The sequence below is a fragment of the Oryx dammah genome, unplaced genomic scaffold (genome assembly GCF_014754425.2).
Source record: "Oryx dammah isolate SB20612 unplaced genomic scaffold, SCBI_Odam_1.1 HiC_scaffold_2, whole genome shotgun sequence".
In the NCBI taxonomy this organism is placed as follows: domain Eukaryota; kingdom Metazoa; phylum Chordata; class Mammalia; order Artiodactyla; family Bovidae; genus Oryx; species Oryx dammah.
Genome location: NW_024070186.1, coordinates 173988647 through 174010104, shown reverse-complemented (window position 1 = coordinate 174010104; position 21458 = coordinate 173988647). Strand labels below are relative to the sequence as shown.

At 41.6% G+C, this 21458-nt stretch overlaps 1 protein-coding gene across 1 annotated transcript in view; it reads left to right on the top strand.

Annotated features, from left to right (window-relative positions):
• TMC7 (transmembrane channel like 7) overlaps positions 1-21458 on the top strand; it is a 55164-nt gene that overhangs the window by 17138 nt on the left and 16568 nt on the right. Inside the window, exons 2-8 of the mRNA XM_040257083.1 lie at positions 649-892; positions 1734-1882; positions 6016-6183; positions 9801-9883; positions 15989-16134; positions 19375-19522; positions 20762-20935. Coding sequence (XP_040113017.1) covers positions 649-892; positions 1734-1882; positions 6016-6183; positions 9801-9883; positions 15989-16134; positions 19375-19522; positions 20762-20935 — 1112 coding nt within the window. The remainder of the gene's footprint in view (positions 1-648; positions 893-1733; positions 1883-6015; positions 6184-9800; positions 9884-15988; positions 16135-19374; positions 19523-20761; positions 20936-21458) is intronic.

Genomic DNA, 21458 nt, shown 5'->3' with positions numbered 1-21458 from the left:
AGGCTGGACTGGAGCAATCATCCCCTTGCTGCCTGGTCTCCACCTCCAGCAGGTTAGCTCCGGCTTGTTCACAACGCAGCAGTTGGTCCAGAGAGCAGCTGAAGCCGGCAAGGCCTCCTGAGGCTGGACTTAGAACTGACACAGCATCACTTTTTTTGCATTCTGTTGGTCCAGGCAGATCATAAGGCCAGTCCACATCCCATGAGTGCGTGTGAATCTCTTAACACAGTGCCTGGTGCATAGGAAATGCTCCATAAACCCTATTATTATTATTGTTGTCGTTGACGATGATGTTCTTATCACTATGCATCCCATTTGACAAATGAAAAACAGGTTGGGTTACTCCAAACCTCACGCCTAGCAAGTGGCTGCAGCCAAACACTAGAACGCAAGTATCATGTAATGTAAAGCATGTTTGCAAACGCGTCTGCTTAAAATGAACCCTTTTGCAGACAATTTTGTTGTCCTGAGCGTGAGTACCATCCTGGTAAATAAAATAATTAAGAAGTCTTTTGGTCAGCTACCTAGGCTCCTGACTGTCTATGAGGTTTAGTTAGGGTCTCTGAGATCCGAGTGTCCTACGTAAGTTTTGGTTTTCGGCTCCCAGGTTCACTGGGGAGAATGATGGTTTTCTTCTTTCTTACCCAGAGAGCCTCTCTTTGGACTCCAGTTGCTTTTCTTCTCCACCTGTGAATTTCCTTCAAGAATTGCCAAGTTATCGCTCCATTGCTCGTAAGAGGACCACCATCCTTTCCCGGGACAAACAAACTGGCACTTTGCTGAAGCCAACAGACTCTTACAATTTCCAGCTGGAGGGAGAAATCACGGAAGACCTTGATAACCAATCCATCCGAAAATATGCACTGAACATTTCTGAGAAGCGGAGACTAAGGTTTGTCCAGTTGCCATCTGGAGGGCATATGATGTATGTTTTGGAAAGGGGGGCTTTTTAGGCATAATGCATTTCCTGACGAGTTCACATAATTAAGTTTATTACCTGGGATAAGCTAAGCTGCTATGACAAAGATACCCACACACATAAAATCTAAATGTACTAGAAATTTATTTCTTGCTCACATAAATGGGCTGAGGTTAAGGGGAGACTTTGCAGTCACTCAGGGACCCAGGTTCTTTCTGTCTTACAGCTCTACAGCCTCCAAAGCCGCATTGCTTTCTGTTCCCCCTAACCCCCAGCCCCTGCCAACCATTATTCTACTCTCTATCTCTGTAGATTTGCCATTCTGGATATTTCATGTAGATGGAATCATATAATACAGGACCTTTTGTGTCTGACTTCTTTCACTTAACTGCATGTTGTTAAGGTTCCTCAAAGTTGTAGCATGTATCAGCACTTCCTTTTTATGACTGAATAATATTCTGTTGTGTGGCTATATCAGTTTGCTTATTCATTTATCCTTTGATAGAGATTTGGGTTGTTGGCATCTTTTGGCTACTGTGATCAGTGCTGCACTGAATATTTCTGTACAAGTTTTTGTTTGAGACCTTGTTTTCAATTCTTCTGGAGTATCTACCTGGGAGTGGAATTGCTGGGTCATATGGCGGCTCTTGGTTTAACTTTTTAGGGAGCTGCCAAACTTGTGCCCTGTGGTCGCACTCTTTTGCATTCCCACCAGCAGTGTAGGAGGGCTCCAGGTTTTCCACATCCTCTCGGTTGGGGCTTTATCTGATGGTGAAGCTGGGGACTCTGCCATTGTCCTGCTTTATTAATGCAGGGACATTCAGGAGACCCAAATGAAGTACCTGTCTGAGTGGGACCAGTGGAAACGGTATAGCAGCAAGTCTTGGAAGAGATTCATAGAGAAGGCTCGCGAGATGACGACCCACCTGGAGCTGTGGCGGGACGACATTCGCAGCATAGAAGGTACCGCAGCCCACGCTGCCCGTGCTCCTCTGCAGAAGTAGCCTGCCCTTAGAGAAAGTACAGCTTTGTTCTCACCCACCTCCAGCTGAAATGTCATCTTTCCTTCCATGGGGAATGTGAGCAGCACACCACAGTTAGGGTTAATAGAGCCTGTGTCTTCATCACCGGGAAAATCACCAGGTGTCTTCCCGTCCCTTCTCCGTGTTGCAGTTGTCCGGGAATAGCACGTGTGCTCGTCTTGACTTTGAAATTACAGCAGTGATTAGATCTCCCACTAGGTCTTGTTTTTGAATACTAATGAAGATGTTCATGTATTAATCTATCGCCAATTTAGTTTGTAATATTGTGATATCATATGGACAAATAACCATTTGTATTTTGTGCATTTAAGAGTACTATTGCAAGATGGGGTTCAGTAGGACTTATCCGATTGCAGAGGCAACCATGGCCCTGAACACACTTACTTCCCCATAATGGTGAGAATTGGGATGAAGTACAGACAGACCAGGCTTTGCCAGTAGCTCAGTTGGTGAAGAATCTGCCTGCAGTGCAGGAGACCCAGGTTTGATCCCTGGGTCAAGAAGATCCCTGGAGAAGGAAATGGCAACACACTCCAGTATTCTTTCCTGGAGAATCCCCTGGACAGAGGAGCCTGGCGGGCTGCAGTCCATGGAGTCACAAAGAGTTGGACATGACTGAGCAACTAAGCACAGCGCAGCACAGGCAGGCCTAGGAGTCATTGCAGATTTGGTTCCAGACTACCTCAATAAAGTGAATGTGATAATAAAGTGAGTCACACAATTTGTCGGTTTCCCAGTGCATATAAAGGTTGTGATTACACTCTACTGTAGTCTGTTATGGTATAATAGCACTGTATCTAAAAAATAATTTATATACCTTAATTAACAAGTACTGTCAGCATTTATCATCTGTGTGTCCCAGGTTAAGATACTTGCCCTAGTTCATTCTCTAAGATAACGCAAATCCAGAATTTGAGCCCAGGCAATGAAGCTTCAGAGCCCAAGGTTTTAGCCACCATGCCCAGCTTCCTCTCCTGTTAAGAGGCCACCTTTCTGGAGATTTTCATCATATATAATGGTGAAATGAAGTGAACATGAAAGTTGCTCAGTCGTGTCCAACTCTTTGCAACCCCATGAACTATACAGTCCATGGAATTCTCCAGGCCAGAATACTGGAGTAGGTAGCCTTTCCCTTCTCCAGGGGATCTGCCCAACCCAGGGATCGAACCCAGGTCTCCCGCATTGCAGGCGGATTCTTTACCAGCTGAACCACAAGGAAAGCCCAAGAATACTGGAATGGGTAGCCTATCCCTTCTCCAGGGGATCTTCCCTACCCAGGAATTGAACCAGGGTCTCCTGCATTGCGGGCAGATTCTTTACCAGCTGAGCTATGAATGGTGAAATATTGAAAGCTTTTCTCTTAAGATTGAGAATGAGGAACAGGTTGATAATTATCACAGATTCTATTCATCATCATCTCAGAAGTCCTTGCCAATATACAATGATTGGGGGAAAAATTAAAAAGGCACAATGACCAGAAAGGAGGAAATAAGTTGTCTCTTTTTTTTTCCCAGATGACATGGTTTATTTGTAGAAAACAAAAAAGACAAATTATTAGCACTGATGTGAATTTAGCAACATTGCTAGTTGTAACAGCTGTTATATAAAACTAATTGTATTTCTATATACCAGCATGTGTACTTGGTCACTAAGTCATGTGCGACTCTTTGTGACCCCATGGATTGTAGTCCATCAGGCTCTTCTGTCCATGGGATTCTCCAGGCAAGAATACTGGAGTGGGTTGCCATTTCCTCCTCCAGAGGATCTTCCCAACCCATTGGCAGGTGGATTCTTTACCACTGAGCCACCAGGGCTTCCCTATATACAGCAACAAACATTTAAAAAATAAGTTACACAATAGTATCATTATACCTAGGAATACATCTGAAGAACTATGTGAAATAATTGTGCACAGAAAACTGCCGGGGTCCAGCCCCGGTGGATCCAGGGAATTCGAAGCGTGGATGGAGTCGGCAAGGAAAGACTTATTTATTTATTAATATAAGATTAGATTAGGAAGAAATAGTGTGGTAGGAAGATTAAGTGGAGAGAAGAGGCTGATTAACTTGGGTTACGTAGAAAACCAATAAAGCTCCAGACAAGGAGCTTGCACCATCTACATTAGGCTGCCGGCGCCCGTTTGAATATCGGAGAGTGCCCTGCCTTGGGCTCTCTCTCTTACAGATCTTAGAAGCCGGGACAAGTAAGTAGACACAGTGAGCCTCCACGTTCCAAGGGATCAGCCTGAAAAGGAGAGGGAGGGAGCAAGAGAAAGAATCGACACGGGGGAGGCCAGGCTTGTGCAAAAACCCCCTCCAACTTTATTATTTAAAAGGTGTTTATATACCCTAAATTTTACATAATGGAAGATACAGAGTCACGCAGGGGCAGCAGTCCTGACCCTTTCTGTATATCTTTTTTGTATACAAAAGGTCTCAGGTGATTTACATTATCTTCTGGCCAGGAGGCTTGCTAACACTTTTTTGGCTCTCTTTCTTAATGAATGTTAATCTCGTTTCCCCTGAAGTGTTTTTCTTTAATCTGCATCTCCTTAAAGCATTAAAGTTACATCTCCATAGAACAGAGGTGCAGTGGGTTATAACAAAGAAGGTGCTTAACTCAAAGATCTAATAAAAGATTGCTAATACCAGGTCTACTACTTGTTTTTGTATATACCAACTATATCTAAAAATAGAGGATATGAAAATTTGGCAGCAAGTATTGGCTCAACAAAAACTTTTAATCAGTCCTGTTCTAATGCTGTTGACTCCTCGGAAGCCCCTACATTCCTAGGATGTTTTAAGCTTCCTGTGCCTCCTGCGGTCAGGAGGCCTCAAACAATCACATGCGCAGCTGTAGGAGTCCTGCAGGCAGGCTAGAAAGCCATCAGAGGGGTTTTTAGATTGAAACACTCTTTCAAATGCAGAAGACTAAAGCCCTGAATTGACTTTTTCCAGAGAATGTCAGAAGAGTGGAAAAGCAGGCAGATTCTTATTTTTGGGGGGTGTGGATGCTCAGGAAATTCCAGGGGGAAAACCTGAGGTCTGATTAGCCTTGCCATCAGAGCTCTGCCGCATGACCTTGTCACGGGTGGAATTCCTCACGCTGGCTCCCGGCATCAAACTATAAAATGTTGTTGAGAGAAATTAACCTATATATATACCATGTTCATGCCTCAAAGGCTCAATATTATAAAGATGTCACTTGTTCTCAAACTGACCTATGTATTCCATGTAATCTCAGTCAGAATCTCAGCACATTTTGCACACATATGTATGTGTGCAAAACAAATATGCTGATTTTTAATATTTATATAGAAATGCAGAGAACCAAGGATGCCTGAGGAAGAAGAGAGCTTTAAGACTTAGAGCACCATATATCAAATATTATTTTAAGTCTGCAGTGACTAGACAGTCTGGTGTTGGTCCTAGGATAGACAAACAGACCAACTGAACAGAAGAGAGAATTTAGAAACAGGTCCATGAATATATTTGTTGTTATTTAGTCACTAATTCATGTCTGACTCTTTTGCGACCCCATTACTGTAGCCCACCAGGCTCCTCTGTCCATAGATTTCCCAGGCAAGATTACTGGAGTGGGTTACTATTTCCTTCTCCAGGGGATCTTCCCAAACCAGGGATCGAACCCATGTCATCTGCTTGACAGGTAGATTCTTTATCACTGAGCCGCTTGGGAAGCCTTCATAAGTATATAGTCAATTACAGAAGTACTGCTGCAGTTCACTAGGGAAAAGTTCACCTTTTCAATAAATGGTGCTGAATTAATTAGATATTCTTATGAGAAAATGTAAATATTGACCCCTCCCTCACACCATTTCAAATTATTAATTTATAATTGATTATAGATTTACATGTGAAAGTTTAAATCACTAGGAAATAGAGCCTTGAAGCCAACAATGGAGAATATAAAATGATTCTTCCTCCCCCCACCAAGATCCTCCAATTTCAGTTCAGTCCTCTGTGGCTGACTGAACCTGCAGTGGATACTGGGTCAATACTCCTGGTCAGTGATTTCTGAATTTCTTTTTTCCAGGGAAATTTGGCACTGGGATTCAGTCCTACTTCTCCTTCTTACGATTTCTGGTGTTGCTGAATTTGGTGATATTTCTGATCATCTTTTTGGTGGTTTTGCTCCCAGTCTTGCTCACCAGATACAAGATCACCAACAGCAGCTTTATTCTCATTCCATCTCAAGACGTGGGTGAGTATAAGAGGCCTGGCTTGCTATGAAGAGTGTTCTTTTCATTGTGTACCTAGTTACAGTGCTTCTTTCTCTGCTGCTGCTGCTGCTAAGTCGCTTCCATAGACTGCAGCACACTAGGCTCCCCTGTCCCTGGGATTCTCCAGGCAAGAACACTGGAGTGGGTTGCCATTTTCTCCTCCAATGCATGAAAGTGAAAAGTGAAAGTAAAGTCGCTCAGTCGTGCCTGACTCTTAGTGACCCCATGGACTGCAGCCTACCAGGCTCCTCCGTCCATGGGATTTTCCAGGCAAGAGTACTGGAGTGGGGTGCCATTGCCTTCTCCGGCTTCTTTCTCTAGCAGTCTTTATAATCTAAGTCTTGGGTGACTGTATTAGGATAGGCTAGGCTGTTTGCGGAAACAAATGACCCTATAGCATAGTGTCTAATAACCACAAAGTTTCTTTCTTATTCACACTGTGTGTCCATCATGGTTTGGTGGTGCCTTTGTTCCACATTGTCTTCTCTCTGGAGCCCAAGCTGATGGACTGGCAGTCACGATGTCCAGAGGAAAAAAAGTCGTGGCAAACATGTGCTGGCTCCTAATGCTTCTGCCTGGAGATGACACACATCCTTTTTACTGCATCTTATTAGCCAGTGCAAGTCACTTGCCACTCCTGGATTCAGCAAGGCATTTGTGAGAAGCAGTGAAGGGTGGAAAGTGGAATATTTAGTAAACATAATACAGTCTACTTCAGTGACTTTATTTCAGGCTTTTATTTCAAGGCTTTTGTCTCCCAGAATGGTGATGCTCAGGCTGCCATTCATTAAACACTAGTAATTTGCCAGACTCTGTGGCAATAATGGGGCTGTGTTTTCTTACTGAATGCTCGACATGTTTTGCTTCCATCACATGACTCCTTCCCCAGAAGAACTCTCTCTAAAGTCACTTCTGTGGCCTTCAGCATTCCTCTTCATCACATTTGTTTTTGTTTTAATTCTATGACACTTAAAAATCGAATGAGAATAACGTGGAAATCCTGACTCTGAGTGCCTACTGTATGCCCCATGCTGAATTCTCATTTCCTAATATGTCCATTTTGCAGATAAATATCACCTGCTGCTGTGGGAAGACCCTGGGTTCAGTTTCAAGGCCCACCTCTGCTAGTTGGTTACACTGTCTAAGCCTCATTTTCCTTATTTGTAGAAAGTGATGATATAAATAGTGAGACAGTTGTTTCATTATTCAGATAATACTACACTATTTAATACTTGGGTCATTAAAAATGTTTACTATTTAGATTATAAATAATTTAAAACAATATAAAGTATATTATTTAATATGGAAAAATTTTTAAGTAGAAGTAATGATTATTTATGCCATACTCATAATTTTTAAATGAGTATTAAATAAGATAATACAGTGCTTTGCCCATGGAAAGTGCTTAGTAAATGGCAGCTGTTATTTATTTATTTAGTAGTATTTCTTTCTAGAAGAACTGAAAACCATTCTGTCTCACTGGGCACCACTGCCTGTTCAGTGGTCCCTTCAGCTGTGAGCAGGGCCTTGGGCAGAGGGAGGCCATCCTCTTGGAGGAAATGGAGCTGAACTCTGAGCGTGGATGCCAGGAGTCTCTGCTTTCTCATTATTTCCTTTGACTACATCCTCCTCCCATGCATGCCTTTTTTTTTTTTTACTTACCTACTAGACTTTGTGCCTTCAGGAAAGAATCAGAAATCCCTCTCTTCCTTTTCTTGCCTTCCTTCCCTTTTTCATTCTTTCAGTGTTTATTGAGTGCCTGCTGTGTGCCAGCCCCTAATTCAGGTCCTAGCAGGAGCTACCACACCTGAGTCCATGTAGTGCCCTCTAGCAAAGGAGGGGGGTTAGGAAGGGATCGCATGAACAGGCATATGAAGGATGAATTTGCCTGTGGGGAGAGGAAAGGATAGGGTACTGAGAGGCTGGACACCAGGACACGGGGGGTCCCCTGAGCCCTCTGTGAAGATAGGTGAGCCCAGCAGGACAAGGGGAAGGCTGCCACTGGAGAACTTGGGGAAGCATCTTCATGCAGACAAACAGCAGCTGCAACGGTTCAGAGATGAGAATAACTCAGCATATTGGAGCCATGAGAAGCCTAGTGTGACTGGTGGGCACACTTCCTGGGAAGGGCCAGATAGGCAGTATTTCAGGATTGGTAGGCCATACGGTCTCTGTTGCAGCTACTCAGTGCTGCCATGATGGCACAAAAATGACCATGGATAGATGTCCTGAATGAGCTCGGCTGTGTTCTGATAACACAGTACTGACAAAAAGAGGCAGCTGGCGAAATTTGGCCCTCGGGCCACAGTTTGCTGATGTCTAGGCTTGAGGACAGGGTGACAGCAGAGAAGCAGCCGTCTCATTCCATCTTCCTGACTCTGCTCCCAAACAGAGTGACTATCTCCCTCCTCTTTACCTCTAATACTGTGTTCATAAAGCATTTGAGCACCTTACATATACCTGACTCCTACTTGCCTTTTCTCCCACTAGATGGTAAGCTTTTCAAAGGCAGTAACTTCTACTTACCCATCATTTTATCTCCAACATCTACCTGATGCATAGTAACTAAGAAGTGTTTGTTGAATGAATAAATAAGCACTCACATTAGAATTATAAAATAGAAAAGCTGGGATTGGCCTTGGAGAAACTGGTTCAACTCTCTTATTTTAACAAAGGGGAAACTAAGGCCCAGAGAGGGGGTAGTAGATTGGATTATTTTCCCCAGTTTTTCACTCTCCTGTAATTGTGACTTGCAGAGCCTCCCACTATGGGCCGAGAATACTTTCTGACCCCATTGATATTGCACGTGGCTATGTGACTTGTTTTGTCCAGTGGCATTTTAGGTTGAAATGGATTTATGTGGTTGGCCTGCCTTATAAGAAGAGTCATGAAAAGAGCACCCCCCAGATAGCCACTGCATCTCCAGTCTGTCCCCTGAGTGGAGTCATTCAGAGAAGTCCTCCATGTAACTGGGAGCCTGGTATCCATCCTGGCTTATCCTGAATGAGCTTCATGTTCTCAAACTGCAGACCATGAAAGAGAAATAAATTTTTGGAGGTTAAGTCATTGAGACTTGGGGCTATGTTATTGCACAACAATAGCTGACTGATACAAAACAAGTGAATTAGTTGATCAAGCACAATGTAGTGTCCCTAAAATTGGTGTTCAAAAAATTTCTTGATCAGTTTTACATAGGTAAATATGTGTTTTTTTAAGAGTGAAACAGCTTGTTAATTTAGAGATCTTTTAAAATTGGATATGGTTAAAATGCAATAATAATTATATCAGCCACATCTTCTAAAACATGTGCCAACATGAACTCCAAAACATAAAATACCAATATAGTCAGAAAACTTGTACTGTAGTAGACCCTTATGCAAAATGTATAGAGAAACGTATATCCCTAGATACTTCGAATAGTGAAAGGGGAAAATGGTACTGTACTTGGTGCACTGGGGTTTGCGCTGCAAATAGATTCATAAACACAGCTATACATAACTGTATATGACTACATATACATGCATATATACACAAATTATGATAAGGTTCTAAAGACTGAGGCTGTTTCCACTGATGTTCTTGTTTTTGTTTTTTACAGATATTCAATGCACAGTGTATCCAATAAGTAGTTCTGGACTCATTTACTTTTACAGTTATATCATAGACTTACTTTCTGGCACTGTAAGTATTTAACATAATTCTGGATTTGGATCCTCAGTACTGAAATAGGTTTCTGAATGTCTGCAGTGAGAGTCAAACATGAGTGTTGATACAAGTATTGGTTACAAAAACAGTATTTGTAGTGACCTTATCGGCAAGGATGAAGTTCATCCACCCCTGCTCAGATATACAGGAAAAGTGCTTTGTCACTTTCAGCCCTTGGCTTTTGCCTAATGCCTGCCGTCTTCTTATTGACCTGTGACAAAATCTGAGATCCCCCATAGACAGAAGCTTCAGTGAATATAAACCCAGATAGAATGTGTTTAACTTCTCTGACATTGAAAAACCTTAACATTTTGTAGTCCTAGACCACCTGGATGAAAGCTATGACTCTTGTCCCCAGAAATTACACACACAAGCATGTGTGGCGCACACATGCACATCATACACGCACACGCACACACAACTGTGCACACACAGACACGTCCCATGAAATCTCTTAAAAGACTATTGTGATGTGTGCTTAGTCGCTCAGTTGTGTCTGACTCTTTGTGACCCATGGATTGTAGCCCGCCAGGCTTCTCTGTCTATGGGGATTCTCCAGGCAAGAGTACTGGAGTGTCTTGCCATCCCCTCCTCCAGGGAATCTTCCCAACCCAGGGATCAAACCCAGGTCTCCTGCATTACAGGCAGATTCTTTACCAGCTGAACTACTAGGGAAGCCCTGAAAGACTATGAATCCCATGTTAACTCTGACGCTTTGAAATGGAATTAATGTCATCCTTCCTATGATAGTTCCAAAGGTTTTCTTTTCTTTTTATTCTTGACTCTAAAAAATGATTTTTTGTGTGTGCTTTCATTTTTTTAATCCCACTTTTTTTTCAGCAAATAAGAGTGCCCATGAAAAGGGACTGTCTCTGCCTTCTGGACTAGGGTTACTCAGCCTTGGACCTGATACTCCTGTATTACAGGCCTGTCCTGTGCCCTGGGGGGCATTACAGCATCCTGCCTTCCCTCCATTCAGTGCCGGTAGCAGCCCCACAGCTGTGACAACCAAACATGTCTCCAGACATTCCCAGATGTTTCCTGGGGCACGGAATTGCCCCAGGTTGAGAACCGCTCCTTTACGTGTTTTTAAAAACTGTTGTTTAGTCACTAAGTGGACAATATATAATGGTCGTTATCTTTTGCGACCCCATGGAAAACACAACTGTATTAAAATATCTTTCTGAAGGTTACTGGTATTAAAATGCCATGTCATCGAACATTTCTAAATTAACAAATAGAAAGCTTCAAATTTGCCCACTGCGTTCAATTTTGAAAAAGTGGTTCTTACATCTCTGCTTTCATGTTCTCCTTAGAACAACTGAGAGGAATTGTCAGGTGGGTGTTAAAATGTCCACTGTGCAAATTGGAACACTCAAACTTGCAAACTATACAAGGAGAGAGGCAAGTCAGTGACTCACCCGAGGTAAATGCTGGTGAGATCACATCCCAGAACTGCGGTTAGCCCCATTTGGTTTGGTCATATCCCACAAGTGAAGTTTCTCCTTGTGGAGCTCCGCACACCATGATCATCTTCATCATAGAAAAGATTTTATAGGAGGCTTAGATGCACTTGATCATAAATGTTCAGTAAATTACACATGTTAAAAAAATAGCCCTGCCCCAAAGAATGAAGTTTCTATAGTGATGAGAATGTTCTGAATCTATGCTGTGAAATTCGTCAGCCACTAACTCTTAAGTACTTGAGTTATGTGGCTACTGTGACCAAGAAATTTAATTTTAATTTTATTGTTCATTTCAGTTTCAATTTATTTATTTTCAATAGGTGTTTTAAAAACCATTCGACATACATTACAGAATGGCCACCACGTACATTCCCTGTGATGTCACGGTTCTCAACTATGCAAGCAAGTTGCAGACTTACACATAGTTTTCATGTGTTTTTAACACTTCTGTTCATGTTTATGGAATGAGCAGAGCACCCACTCACGCTACAGGATTTTCTATGTAGTAAGCAAATGCTACTTGAACATATTTCTTACAAGTGTTTTTTTAACATTTCTATATGTGTTACAAAACGACAGTCACATCCACTTGTGGAAATACTGGGATTCATTTCTCCATGTGTGTTGCAAGTCTGTAGCAGTCTTACAAACTTCTCTCACACTGACTTTTAAGAACTTTTCTACACGCATTACAGAACTGACGTCCCATGCATTGACTAAAATAAAAGTATTCTGAACATATTGAGCGTGTAGCACTTAGACAACCATCTTTTGTCCTGTGGTTTTAAAATCTTCACTAATGTAGTAGAGTATGCCCGTCACATTTAGTCACTAAAAAACACAGTTTTCAACACAGCAAGTAAGTAGCATTCTTACATCTTTTGTGTGTGTTTTTTAAAAATTGAGATCTGATTGACATATAGTGTTAAATACACTTGAGAATGTACAACCTTTTGATACATTTATGTATTTTAATATGATGACTACAGTAGTTTTGGCTAATAACCTTTATCATGTCACATGTAAATTTGAATTTAAATAGGCCCAGGAGGGAGCTGGCCACAGAGATTAAGCCGTGGCTTGTCTTTGCTGAAAACAATTGAGCCAAGCTCATGATCACACCAGAGAAATTGTTTTCTGGGCCCAGTGGACCTTTGTCCTGTTATGCTACTTGATTGAGGACAGTCCTGATACCAACCCAGGGCAATAAAGACAGGCTTTGTGTGGTTGGGCAAGTTTTATCGCCTGTGTGCCCCAGTTATAAAAAAAAAATATGGAGTCTTGTGTTTCTACATCTTTTATTTTCCTATTAAAAATTTACTTAATGATTCAGTATAAGAATAGTTAAGAAGAAATAGTTAAGAAAACCATAAGAATGGTTTTCATAAGAAATATAAGACTTAATGAGTGAAAAATAAAATTCCTTCTTCCCAGAGACCACTAATCCCTTCACACCATGGTTCATCGCTTTCTCCACCTTTCTTATGCACTTATATGGGCTTCTTAATATTCTACAATATGGATTTTTCATGATCTAGCCAGTCCCTGATTGATGACCATTCAGATTGTTCCCATTTTCCCCTTTCTAAACAATACTGTAGTGAACATCTAGTTGCTATATATACTATTTCTCTTCTCTGTATATTTCCTTCTTCACTCTCCTAGAATGTTCTATCCTTGCTATTCAAGGAGGAGTCTGAGGTGAACTCATTTATTCCCACCGTAAGAGTCATGAACTTTTCTCTGCTCTATTTCCTCATAGGGTTCCTTTGGGCTTGGAGGGGGGCGGGTGGTGGTGTTTTATTTTTCTCTGATAACAGCTTTATTGAGGTACAAGTCACATATTGTACAATTCACCCATTTAAAGTGTACAATTCAGTGGTTTTTGGTATATTCATAGAGTTATGCAGCCATTACCACAATCAATTTTAGAATATTTTTAGCACCTCAAAAAGAAACCTGTACCCATTATCACCTACCAATTCCGCTAATCAGTGCTAAGCAAACATTAATCTACTTTCTGTCTCTATGAAGTGCTTATTCAGGACATTTCTTGTAAGTGGAATCGTATAATACAAGATCTTTTGTCTCTAACTTCTTGGCATATTTTTAAAGTTCACGCACGTTGGAGCTTCTGTCGGTCTTTGATTCCTTGTTGTGGCCAAGTAAGAGTACATCATGTGGAAATACTGCATTTTGTTTATACAGTCATAATGGACATCAGGATGGTTTTCACCTTTTGTCTATTATGAATAATGATGCTAAAAATATTCATGTTCAAATTTTGTGTGCACATATCTTTTCACTTCTTTGAGGAGTGGAAATCACCGGGTCAGATGTTTAACTTTTTGAGGGACTACCAAACTTTTCCACAGTGGCTGTATGCTTCCCATCCTCACTAGCACTGAATAAGTCTGATGTGTCTCCTATATCCTTGCCAGCACTCGCTGTTACCTGGCCTTTTGATTATAGTCACCCTAGTTTGTGTGTGGTGGAATTTCTTTGTGGTTTGATTTGCATTTCTCTAATGAATAATGTTGATCATCTTTTCATGTGCTTATTGGTCTTTTGTGTATCTTCTTAGAATAAATGTCTGTTTGGGTTCTTTTTTTAGTTTTAATTGGATTATCTATGTTTTTATTGTTGAGTTATGAGTTTTTTTACTAACTAACTAATGAATAATGTTGATCATCTTTTCATGTGCTTATTGGTCTTTTGTGTATCTTCTTAGGATAAATGTCTGTTTGGGTTCTTTTTTTAGTTTTAATTGGATTATCTATGTTTTTATTGTTGAGTTATAAGAGTTTTTTTTTCAATATTCTAGATGTGCTGTTCTCAGTCACTCAGTCGTGGCTGACTCTTTGCCACTCCATGGACTGTAGCCCTCCAGGCTCCTCTGTCCATAGAATTTTCCAGGCAAGAATACTGGAGTGGGTTGCCCTTTCCTTCTCCAAATATTATAGATACAAATACTTTATCATGTATATGATTTATAAATATTTTCTCTCCTTCTCTGGATTGTCTTCTCACTTTCTTGATAGTGTCCTTAGAAGCACAAAAGTTTTTTTATTTTTTATGAAGTCCAGTTTCTTTTCTCTGTTATTGCTTGGGCTTTTGGTGTCGTATCTAATAATCCGTTGCCAGATTCAAAATCATGCAGATTTAACTCTCTATCCTCTTCTAAGAGTTTTATAGCTTTAGTTTTTACATTTAGGCCTTTGGTCTATTTTAGGTTAAAATTTATAGATAGGGTAAGGTAGGGGCTCCGCTCTATTTTATTTTTTGCATGTGGCTATCCAGAGAGGAGCCTGGCAGATCGCAAAGAGTTGGACACAACTGAGCAACCGAGCGTGCGTGCATACCCTATTGTCTCAGCAGTGTCTCTTTTTCCCCTTATCAAAAATCAGCTGACCACGGGTGTATGGGTTTCATTTTTGGACTCAGTTCTATTCCGTTTACCTATACATCTATTCTTACCCTAGTATCACATTGTTTTGGTTAGTGTTGTTTTGTTGTAAATTTTGAAATTGGGATAGGTTAGTCTTACAACTCTATTTTTCTTATTCAAGATTATTTTGGCTATTCTGAGACCCCTGCAATTCTATATGAATTTTAGGATTATCTTAGCAGTTTCTCATAGAAGTCAGCTGAGATTCCAATAGCGATGTGTTGATTCTGTAGACCAGTTTGGGGAGTGTTGCCATGGATCTCATGATCCATGAACAAGGGATGTTTTCCCATTTACTTAGTTCTTGTTTAATTTTTAAAACAATATTTTATGGTTTTAAGAATATAAGGTTTATACTTGATTTGTTAAATCTGTTCTTAAGGATGTTATTTTTTTCGCTGTTATTGCACATGGGATTATTTCCTTAATTTCATTTTTGGATTGTACCCCTATATATTTTTAATGCTCAGACTTTATCTGTGCTTTATTTCCCAAACCCTAATTGAGCAGCTATATACTTCTGGAATTTTTTTTAATTGGTCTAAATTTTAAAATTAATTTTAAAAAATTGAAATATTAGTTGATTTACAGTGTTGTTAATTACTGTTGTGCAGCAAAGTGATTCAGTTATATGTGTATTTGTATATATGTATATATATATATATATCTTTTTTATCGCATTGTATGGCATGTGAGATCTTAGTTCCCTGACCAGGGATTGAACCCATGCCTCCTGTGTTGACAGTGCGGAGTTTTAAGAACTGGACCACCAGGGAAGTCCAGTACATTATTTTTTTTATAATATCCTCCTACTGTACAGCACAGAGCTTGTTTATCCATTATTTATATAAAAGCTTACATATGCTAACTCCCAACGTCCTCATCTTTGACTACCAGTTTGTTCTCTATATTCATGATTCTATTTGTGTCATATTTTAAGACTCCCACATATAAGTGATATCATGTGGTATTTGACTTTCTGACTTCACTTAGTTTGATAATCTCTAGTTGTATCCATGTTGCTACAGATCTGGAATTTGTCCAGTCTCTGGGAATTCAGGGATGAACAATGACACTGGAATGTGAATTCCTTGAGGTGGAGACTGGTTTCCTGGTTTCCTGCAATCAGTTCACCAACCTGACCTCATGCCCTTGGCTTTATTTCAGGGTTTCCTGGAGGATACCTACCTCTTTTATGGACATTACACCATTGATGGCGTGAAATTTCAGAATTTCACCTATGATCTGCCTCTGGCTTATTTGTTAAGCACAATTGCCTACCTGGCTCTGAGCCTTGTTTGGATAGTGAAAAGGTACAGTTTATTTTGTCATTGTGTTCTTTTTGAATTACTCTTGATGGTTGGAGTCTCTTGGAGATCTGTGGACTCTGGGAGCCATTGCCCAAAGGATGAGAAGAATCCAAGGGTGGGCTTTATGGGAAAAAAGATTTGTGAATGTGCTGGAGGCTGTGGAGACCTGGAAGAAATGGAGGCAGCATTTGGGAGCTGGAGTAGCAGCTTGGAATTTTCAGTCAATCACTATTGAATACATTCCCCCAGCATTATCTTTGATCTGGTGTGTATGCTAACAGGTCTCTATTGGGTTGCAAGTAGCAGAATCCCAACTCTGACTAACTGGGATAAAGGGGTAGTGAGTGGCTGAGAGAACCAAGGAAGAGAGGAAACTCCAGATTACAAGAAGGACAAGGATGGATTCAAAACAATTCAAAGCACGGGCTCCTGCATCTCTGATTCTGTTGGTGGCAGCTTCCTTGTGTGGAGTCCCAGGGTCACAAGCTCAGAAATCCTCTGAAGGAACTCATTGGCTCTGCTTCATTCAGGCACCCAATCCTGACCCTTCAGTTGTGGCCAATGGGTTAGGGTCATATGTGATTGTGGCATTTCCCATGGTGGACAGATATTTTAGTGGGAGATGTCAATTTCAAGAAAAATGAGGAATATTAATTATTTTAAGTTACTTTAACAAACAACTGTCCCCGGAAGTACAGTGGCCCAACACGATGAAAGTTACACGTAAACTTCTTTACGTGACGTTCTTAGTGGGCGCAGGTTAGTGTAGAAGACTCCTTCTCAGTCCTGCCAGAGCTCAGGCTGACTGAAGCTTAGCCATCGTCTGCACGGGTGGCTTTCCTGTTCCTCTGGAGGGCTGGGAGGGAAAACGACCTTGGAGGAGAATCACAGGGAAGGCGTTTCTGGGCTCAGCCTGAGAGTGATGGACTTCACTCACATTCCATCAGTATAGCTTAGTCACATGATCACAGCTCACTGCAGGGAAGGCTGAGAAATGTTGTCCTTGCCTGGCAGCCACTTCCCAACACTTGTGCTATGCTATGGAAGGAGAGCCACACATTCCTGATGGGCAGCTTACTGTCTCCAACGCAAGTGGGAAGCTTGGATGAACACCTCTCCTACCCACTTCATTGTCCCTATAAAGCCAGGCAGTGCTATACGCCATGGGGCTGTGAAGCTCCTTATTACAGATGTAAAAGAGACCAGGCTGGTAAAGTCTGAGTTTGTCCCCCATGGAGACCAGGCTTCGCCACCACAGAGAAAACCCCAGAGCCCAGCTAGGTACTTGTGTCCTGAGTCAGAATCTATGGGATGAAAATGAACTGATGTGTGTCTATCCCCCACCAGACAGTGCACTGACAGGAAAGAGCAGTCATTCCGCTCATCGTGAGGGCGGAAAGATGCTTGGTAAAGAAATGTTGGTTGACTGGGGCTCTGGCTTTGCTGTTTGTGCTCGTGGTAGGGGCAGACCCAAGTTTTATGGACCTTCTGTGTAGACAATATGGAGGGAACCTCTGTAAGACAAAGGGCATGGGAATATCTTTTGCATGTTATAAAAAATAAAAACAAGACCTCATGAACGTGTTGCTAGAGGTGCTTCTGGGGCCTTGGAAGGGGCCCTGAAGAAGAAGCTTTATTAGCTGAACAGTGAATCCACCTGCGGGTCTTAATTGAGCTCTTTCACCTAATGGCCTTGATTGTTTCATGGTAAGGCCTGCAGAGAGGGTGCCTGTGATGTAATGGGGAGCGGCCTCCCCAGTGAGGAGGAAGTGCTATAGGGTAGCAAAGAGAGTGGACTTGGGGTCCAGAGACCAAGGATCAAATGTCACTCCACCTCTTTGGACCTCATTTTCTTCGTCTGTGAAATGCACAGACCTAGAAGGGTTGTTGGGAGGATTAACTGAAACAGGGCAGGTAAAGAACTTAGCACTGGGCTTGGCACCTTGTAGACATTTATTAAATTAAAATCATTATCACCATCATCATCACCACTCAACTAGCCCCAGTTCTGCCTCTAGCCCTCTGGACCTAGGAAATAATTTTTCCCTTCTCTAGATCTTAGTTTTCTCATCTGTAAAATATAGGTTTGGTCTAAATCAGACCATTCAACTGGAGTGGGACCTCAGAATCACCATGGAGCTTTATAAGTAGCATAATTCTGGATGCACCCTCCCCCACCATGAGACATACTGAATTAAAAATCTCAGGATATGGAATCACCTGGTAGTCTACATTTTGGAAAAGCAGCCCAGCTGGTTCTGACATAAATGCCTTGCTATGAACTTCTGGCAGAATGACTGATTGCTATAATTCCTTCCACTTCTACTTGTGTTCACAACTCAGTAGCGAATCCTAAAAATACCCTGGTTTGTCTACAGAGTGTGTGGCATTTGATGTTTTTATCGCTATGTCAAGGGCCAGAGTATGTTTTCCAGAAAAGCATTTGCATGAGTATTGATTATGAACTTGTGCAACAGAGTTGTGTCTAACTTAAGCAGGTGCTCACTAAATATTTGGTTATTTTTCTGTTTAAGTCATTTTTTCATGTATTTATTCATCAGATGGATAGTGGCTATATTTATATCCAGGCCCTCTGGATATAAACGTAGCAGGACAGCCAGGGTACTTGTCATCAAGGAATTTAAAATTTAGTCAGGATGAGGACTTACAAACACAGTGAACACGTTACATAACATGATTGTAGGTTAGGTTATTGCTGTCAGGGAAAGTAACGAGACTGACTTGAAGTCGGAAACCACAACTTTAGATGAGATGGTGGGGGAATCTATGGAAGAAAGGGATATTTGAGTGAAACCCCAGGGAATAAGAAGACAGCCATAGGAAGAGGGGAGGGCAGAGAGAACTGCAAATGCAAAGGCCCTGAGGCTGCAGGAGAGGTTTGGGTGTTTATGGAAAAGAAAAAAGCTATTGTCATTATAGCAGAGTGACTCTCTGGGAGGAAAGATGGTGCCATGCAGGATCCTGTAGGACTCAAGGGTGTGTTGAGTTCGGATTATATTCCATCTGTGGAAAAAGGTCATTGAATGGATAAAGGGACCGATTTTCAACACTGAGATGCCTGGTTGTCTGCTCCATGTTTAGAATGGTCCAGAGCTGGGCCGTGCATGTCAAAATCGGTGGAAGGTGCAGTCACGTGTATAGCCTTGTAATTTTAGACAAAGCCAATCCACAGGCCTGTGTTTTGTTGTTGTCATAAAATGGATAATCATGTTTTGGGGTCAGGTCGGTGGAAGGGTTCAAAATCAACCTGATCCGGAGTGAGGAGCACTTCCAGAGTTACTGCAACAAGATCTTTGCCGGCTGGGACTTCTGCATCACCAACCGCAGCATGGCGGACCTGAAGCACAGCAGCCTGCGCTATGAGCTCCGGGTGAGTGCTGCTCGGCTTTCTCTTGGCGGGAGCTGGGTTTGCAGCCTGCAGAGGAGCGAGTGAGGGCCGGGCTGTCCTGCTTAGGTACCTTCCCCTGTGAGGTTTTCAAGAGCTTTTTGAAGAACTACTTCCTGAGGTTGATCACTTTAGCTCCAAGCATAAAGCTGGTGAACTGGAGCTGGGCAAAGAGGTGGTATCTTCCCTTCTCAGAATTTTTTTTTTTTTTAATTTAGGAAACTTATTTTAATCCTAGTTGAAGAAAACTGATTCTTTTTTAAAAAATGTTGTTGGAGTATAGTTGATTTACAAAGTTGTGTTAGTTTCAGATGTACAGCAATATGATTCAGTTATTACATATACATATGTTCCTTCTCTTTTAGATTATTTTCTAATATAGATTATCACAGAATACTGAGTAGAGTTCCATGTGTTATACAGTAGGTCCTTGTTGGTTTGCACTGTTATTTTTCTGCTTGATGAGAACTTGTCATAAACCAGGAGAAACAGAACGTAAAACAGGACAAATAGAAATATGAATGCTGTGATGATAAGGTGGATGCAGAGAATATGAAAATACAGAAGTTCCAAATTAATCAGGATAAAAGGAGTAACAAACATCATCTTTGTCAAACTTGCCCCAAAAGGAGGAGAGACAGATGATATCAAAAGATTAACAACGTGAGATGGAAGGAATCAAACCAGGTGTATTCTTTGTTTAAAGAAATAATGCCTGCTGTGCTGTTTAGTCACTCAATTGTGTCTGACTCCATGTGACCCCATGACCTGAAGCCCACCAGGCTTCTCTGTCCATGGGGATATTCCAGACAAGAATACTGGGGTGAGTTGCCATGCTCTCCTCTAGGGGATCCTCCTGACTCAAGAATTGAACCAAGGTTTCCTGCATTGCAAGTGAATTCTTTACCAGCTGAGCTACCAGGGAAGCTCCACAATGCCTACTGCATAATTACTATATTAGATAATGTCCTGAATGGGTTATAGTTCAGTTTTCACATATATTGCAAAATCTAATTGCAATCTTAATAGGAGGTTCTGCCTTCACTTAAGCTTTTAGTAGACTTGGAAACTGGTTGGGCTTGGTCTGAGAGGGTATCCTGGGGGAGATGAGTATTTAAGGAAACTGTAGAGATCGAGAGGGAGGGTATGCCGATGAGTCACAGTTTCCACCCCTAAATATCCCTTCATCCCAGTGCTCACAAATGAGTTTTCTTTGGTTCTCAGGCAGATCTGGAGGAGGAAAGAATACGGCAAAAAATAGCAGAAAGGACCCCAGAAGAAACGATACGAATTTACTCTTTGAGACTATTTTTGAACTGTATTGTGCTGGCCGTTTTAGCAGCATGCTTTTATGCAATCTACAAAGCAACTATATTCTCTCAAGAACACATGAAAAAAGTAAGTGCTCCGTGCAAGTCAATTTAACTTTTACTCCGGTAGGGCGTGATGTATGCTAAGTGTATTGCAAACGTGCAAGGGAGATAACTATCATCATTCTGTTTTACATACGGGAATATACATTTGGCTGATATGACAAAAAACCTAAAATCAGACTGACCAATTTTTTATTTTCAATAGGGAAAAAAAGCATCCAAAATTGTGTGTTTGGGATACCTACTCCTCCTGGGATTTACAGTATTCAAGTCTAGGCTGGACTGCCTGGATTTAAGCCCCAACTGTACTACTTTAGTAAGTAGGTAAAGGGGCCTCAGTTTACCTAAAATAACAGTGGTTTTAAAAATCCTAGTTGGTCTAGTGGCTCTGCTTCATGAAATCAGCCGTCAGGGCCCCAGGTTCCTTCCATCTTGTAGCCCTGCCTTCCTTAGGACGTGGCCTTCTCCTGTATGGCACAGGGTAGCCCACCAGCCAGTGGGGAGGAAGTGAAGGAGATCGGGGGCAGCACATGGAGGTTGCATTGAAA